General features: G+C 58.5%; 1 protein-coding gene across 1 annotated transcript; it reads right to left on the reverse strand.

Annotated features, from left to right (window-relative positions):
• Window positions 1–394: 394 nt before the first annotated feature.
• LOC140897028 (ribonuclease) lies at window positions 395–2241 on the reverse strand. The gene is made up of 2 exons (XM_073309283.2): window positions 2202–2241; window positions 395–989 (listed from the first exon to the last, which is right to left on the reverse strand). The coding sequence occupies exon 2, from the start codon at window positions 964–966 to the stop codon at window positions 535–537; it is 432 nt and encodes a 143-aa protein (XP_073165384.1). The 5' UTR covers window positions 967–989; window positions 2202–2241; the 3' UTR covers window positions 395–534.
• Between the last annotated feature and the right edge of the window lie 3472 nt (window positions 2242–5713).

A 5713-nucleotide genomic window follows, 5' to 3' on the forward strand; every position in this document is an offset into this window, starting at 1 on the left:
GGGTGGCTGTACTGTATAATCGGCACTAGGGGCAGCAGAGGCTGGGGGAGGGGAAGGGGCGGCTATACTGTATAATGGGCACTAGGGGCAGCAGAGGGCGGGGGTGGTGAAGGGGCAGCTACACTGTATCATGGGCACTAGGGGGCAGCAGAGGGTGGGGGTGGGGAAGGGGCGGTTATACTGTATCATGGGCACTAGGGGGCAGCAGAGGGTGGGGGTGGGGAAGGGGCGGCTATACTGTATAATGGACACTAGGGGGCAGCAGAGGGCGGGGGCGGGAAGGGGCGGCTATACTGTATAATGGACACTAGGGGGCAGCAGAGGGCGGGGGCGGGAAGGGGCGGCTATACTGTATAATGGACACTAGGGGGCAGCAGAGGGTGGGGGCGGGAAGGGGCGGCTATGCTGTATCATGGGCACTAGGGGGCAGCAGAGGGCGGGGGCGGGAAGGGGCGGCTGTACTGTATAATGGGCACTGGGGCAGCAGCGGAACAGGGTCTGGGGGGACTGACAGTGCTGTGCAATGGGCCCGAGCTATATCGCTCCGTCGTAGTGCACAGGGAGCCCCCCATCACAGGCGATGCGGATGCGTTGGGTGCTGGTGCCCCCGTTGTAGTTGCAGGGCGGTCTCTGTGATCCCCCCTGCAGCCGGCAGGTGGTGAGGTCGAAGTAGGCGTTGCTGACTCGCAGGTTCCCACCTGCCGGGGTCCCCCCAGAGCCGCAGATGGTGGTGATGCTGGCAGCGCTGTCATGGATGAAGGTGTTGGTGAACTTGCAGACTGGCGAGGTCATGCCCCTGCGCTGCATCATCTGGTTGCAGTAGGTCCTGGTGTCTGGGGCGGCAGTCTTTGGGTAATCGACGTGCTGCCTCAAGAACTTCTCATAGCGCGTCTCCCCCCTGGCCAGAGCCAGGCACGTGGCCAGCAAGACCAGCAGCAGTGTTGGGTGGGGTCCCCTCTGGGCCATGATACCTCTGCTGCTGGCTCGCCCTGCAGTGGGGAGGAAATGGGGGAATGGACATGGGGGAGGGGACCTGTTTGCTCCATGGGATCTGCACCCACTCATCACCTCCAGGCCCCCCGCACCGCCGGGGAGCTCCTTGCAGATTGCAGGCTAAGGCTGCCAGGCAGGCAGTCGCTTCTTGCCAAACTCCATAATGTCATTTAAAGTTACCCGGAATTGCCTCAGCCTCTGCCAGAACGTCAAATGCTCCTGAAACCACTAATTAAAGAATTAAGTGGAGCACACCAGCTCCGCCCCACAACCATCACTCAAAGAGGGCAGAGTTAAAGGAACAGGGCTGGGCTGCATTGACTAGGTTCCAGAGATTTGAGGGCTTTTCTTTCTTTCTCTCTTTCTTTCCCCATATCTATCTATCTCTCTGCCTAGCTGAAGATACCCTTCCCAGCAGCCCAGGTGTGTGATATTGCCCTTCTCCATGGATTAAGCCAGCTCTCTCTTTTTGTCACGTGGATTCTGGTTGGCTAGTGGCCAGTGAGAAACTCTTACAGTCTAATTGGGCAGCGCACACCGAGAAAGGGTTGTTCTTCCCTTGTTACAGATGGGGAAACAGAGGCACAGAATGGTTAAGGCTCAGCTTTTCAGCTCCCATTTGGTGACTTGGGTCCCACGGGGGTACATGAGGACCCCTTTAGGGGGTTTGAAAAATCCCATCCTAAGACAAAGAGAATGAAACCCAGGTTTCCTAAACCCCAGTGGGGAGCCTTGGCCACAACCCCAGCGTGCCACTAACTCTCTGCTTTAGCTGTTTGTCCACAGCGCGTCCTTCGTCCGCATTCCCAGCTCTCCCCCTTCTGCGACCCTAGCTCCTGCTCCTCTCCCAGAGTGGGGGAGAGAACTCAGAAGTCCTGGCTCCCAGCCCCCCTTGCTCCAATCCACTAGACCCCACTACCCCTGCAGAGCCAGTAGAAAACCCAGGAGTCCTGGCTCCCAGCCTCCTGTTTCGAACCACTAGACCCCACTGCCCCAGGAGAGATCTTAGGAGTGCTGACTCTGGATCTCACCTCCTCTTTCTTTTACCCTCTTGCCAAGATTGTGATCTCAGCTGCCTGGGGGTCAATCCTGAGTCACCCCTGAGTGCAGTGGGATCAGGGCCGGATTCTGTGCCCAGCCCCTCTGGGGTCAATCCGCAGTGACCCTCCCTCTGCATTTTCCCCTGGCTGTGTCTGTTCTCAGCTCACCCAACTCCTGGGGCTTCCGTCAGAGATGGATTCAGCTGCCAGCAGAGCTGAGAGTCTCTAAGTCTCCTTCCCCTTCGGGTATCATTATATAGAGCACGGCCAGGCAGCTGTGGGTGGGATGGGGCAGCTCCTCCCACCCAGGACCTCAGAGATTCTGGGTGTGGCAGGGAGTTAGGGGAGAAGTGGGCACAGGGCAGGGTCCTGAGACACTGTGAACCCCACAGCCACAGTGCCTGGTGCATCTCTCCCTGTTATCCTCAGCCCAACTCTATCCCCAAGCTGTGGAGAGAACTCAGGAGTCCTGACTCCCAAACCCCCTGTTCTAACCCACTAGCCGCCACTCCCCTCCCCGAGCCAAGTTAGAACCCAGGATTCCTGGCTCCCAGCCTCTCTAACCACACAATCCTAGTGCCCTGTTACAGGTTTTGCCCCTAATTGGGTGCCCTGGATACCCCATAACCACAACCCCCAGACCTGGCAAGTCCCTCTGTGCGTTGCCTGCCCAGGTCCCAGGGTAGGGTTGCCAACTTTCTAACTGCACAAAACCGAACACCCTGCCACACCCCTCACCCCCTGCTCCAGCCCTTGTCTGAGGTCCTGCCCCCCTTCTACAAGGCCCCACTCCCGACTCGTACCTTTCCCCCCTCCCTCCATCGCTGACTCTCCCCCACCCTCACTCACTTTCACCAGGCTGGGGCAGAGGGTTGGGGTACAGGGGGAGCATGAGGGCTCTGGCTGTGGGTGCGGACTCTGGATGGGGCCAGAAATGAAGGGTTCAGGGTGTGGGAGAGGGCTCTGGGCTGGGACAGGGGGTTGGGATGCGGGGGTGGGGGGTGAAGGCTCTGGCTGAGGGTGCTGGCTCTGGGGTGGGGCTGGAGATGAGGGACTTGGGGTGCAGGACGGGGCTCCGGGCTGGGGCAGGGGGTTGGCATGCAGGGGGGGCGAGGGCTCCAGCTGGGGGTGAGGGCTCCGGGGTGGAGCCGTGGTTGGGGAGTGGAGGGTCCGGGGTACAGGCTCAGGGAGGGAGTTTGAGTACAGGTGGGGACTCCGGGCAGGGGGATGGGGTCCGGGGTCCGGGGTCCGGCGGCACTTATCACAGCTCCCAGGAAGCACCCACCAGGTCTCTGTGGCCCCTAGGCGCAGGGAGGCTCCGTCCAGGAGCTGCCCTCGTACCTGCAGGCGCTGCTCCCACAGCTCCCACTGGTCACAGTTCCTGGCCAATGGGAGCTGCAGAGCCGGCACTCGGGGTGGGGGCAGCGCGCGGAGCCTCCCTGCACCTAGGGGCTGCAGGGACCTGGCGGCTGCTTCCTGGAACCATGTGGAGCCAGGGTATGCAGGGAGCCTGGCACCCGCCTTAGGCCCGGGCCACTGCTGTGCCACTGACCGCACTTTTAACGGCCCAGTCCACCAGGGTCCCTTTTCGATTGGATGTTCCAGTCGAAAACAGGACGACTGGCAGTCCTAGCCCTGGGCATCGCAAGGGGCAGCGACCCAGCCAGGGGAGGGACAGGCCTGGCTGCTGGAAATGCCCGTGCCCAGCAGAGCCAGTGGGAGCCGCGGCCTGGCCCCCCCAGGGAGGAATGGTGAGAGCTGGACAGGACATGTAGGGGGCAGGGCCTGGCAGCCGGCACCAGTCTGGCCTTGGGGATTGGAGTCGTCTCTCCTGAGTCTGGGGCCTGCCCACTGCTGGTGAGGGCTGGGAGCCAGGACTCCTGGGGTCTATCCCAGCTCTGGGTGGGCAGTGGGGTCTCGTGTGTGTTTGGGAGGTTATGAGACAATGTCCCTTTGGGGGCACCTGCTCATCGCCCTCTGTGCTGTCACAGTGGCTGCCAGCCCTGCTACACCGAAGGTTAAGACCAGCTCCCCGTTCAAACCTCAGCTCTCCTAAGTGCTCTAAAATCCACACAGGTACTTGGCTTGTGTCAAGGTTCCTTCCCCACTTTGAACTCTAGGGTACAAATGTGGGGACCTGCATGAAAACCTCCTAAGCTTACTTTTACCAGCTTAGGTTAAAACTTCCCCAAGGTACAAACTATTTTACCCTTTGCCCTTGGTTTTCCACTGCCACCACCTAACGTTAATCTGGGTTCCTGAGAAAGCGTTGTTTGGAAAAGTCTTTCCCTCCAACCCTTGCACCCTACTTCTTGGGGACGGTTTGGTAAAAATCCTCACCAATTTGTATAGGTGACCACATACTCAAGCCCTTGGATCTTAGATCAATGAAAAAAAGCATTCAGTTCTTGAACAGAAACATCTTAATAGAAGAAACAGTAAAAAGAAAAGGATCACCTCTGTAAGATCAGGATGGTTAATACCTTACAGGGTAATTAGATTCAAAACATAGAGAATCCCTCTAGGCAAAACCTTAAGTTACAAAAAGACACACAGACAAGAATATTCATTCTATTCAGCACAACTTATTTTCTCAGCCATTTAAACGAACAGAATCTAACGCATATCTAGCTAGATTACTTACTAAGTTCTAAGACTCCATTCCTGTTCTGTCCCCGGCAAAAGCTTCACCCAGACAGACACAGATCCTTTGATGTTCTCCCTCTTCCCAGCTTTTGAAAGTATCTTGTCTCCTCATTGGCATTTTGGTCAGGTGCCAGTGAGGTTATCCTAGCTTCTTAACCCTTTACAGGTGAAAGGGTTTTTTCCTCTGGCCAGGAGGGATTTAAAGGTGGTTAGCCTTCCCTTTATATTATGACAGCTTGCCAAGAAATTTGCTGTGGGCCCCTAGGGAGCGGGGGAAGCTGGAGTGACTGACCCAAACTTAGGGTCATTTGAGGAAGGGGTTCCCCATCCCTGAACAAAACAGCCTGGCTGAAAGTGCCTGGATTGCCCAACTTGGTGCGGAGCTGGGTCTCAAATCCAGACCATGACCATCACCCCAGGGTCTTGGGGCCCCCCAAACCCACAGGGCAGGCCGCAAACTAGCCCTTTGTGGGAACAAAACTGAGAATGGTAAGAGACAGAGAGTTTGGCTCTCATGACAGGTAACGAACACACCTAACACTCATGCCCCAGACAGATCACACGGAACGTGCAGAGAGGTCTGAGCTAGCCAGCCCTGCCATGTGCTGGCTGGTCCCAGGAGCAGGCTGGGTTGGGCTGGCCTGGGCTGGCCTGAGCTGGCTGGGCCCAGGGGGATCCGGTGCAGGCTAGGCTGGGCTGGCTGGGCCCAGGGGGATCTGAGCCCAGGAGGGATCTGTCTCCACTGGCACAAGCTATGGGGGTCCTGCCAGGCCCCTCTGTGCCAGATCCTGTCCCATTCACCCTGCAGTGTCTCACGGTGCTCATGGGCTCAGGGCTTTGACACCCTCCAATCCCCTGGCCAGCCCAGATCTGGCCCAACAGGGCTGCCCACGACCCAGTCAGCCTGGACCGGCCCCCACCCAATCTGCACTGCCCAGCCCCGCTGGCATGCTGGGTGTCCGTTGGTGGTTTGGCCGTTGCTGGATCCCTCCCTGTGGTCTGGGGCAGGCTGCTCTCCCTGGGACTGGGGGGAG

The sequence above is a fragment of the Lepidochelys kempii genome, chromosome 13 (assembly GCF_965140285.1).
Source record: "Lepidochelys kempii isolate rLepKem1 chromosome 13, rLepKem1.hap1, whole genome shotgun sequence".
Classification (NCBI taxonomy): domain Eukaryota; kingdom Metazoa; phylum Chordata; order Testudines; family Cheloniidae; genus Lepidochelys; species Lepidochelys kempii.

What these genes read in the sequence shown, in the direction of transcription:
- LOC140897028 (XM_073309283.2), bottom strand. Translation starts at nt 966, where the DNA reads ATGGCCCAGAGGGGACCCCACCCAACACTGCTGCTGGTCTTGCTGGCC.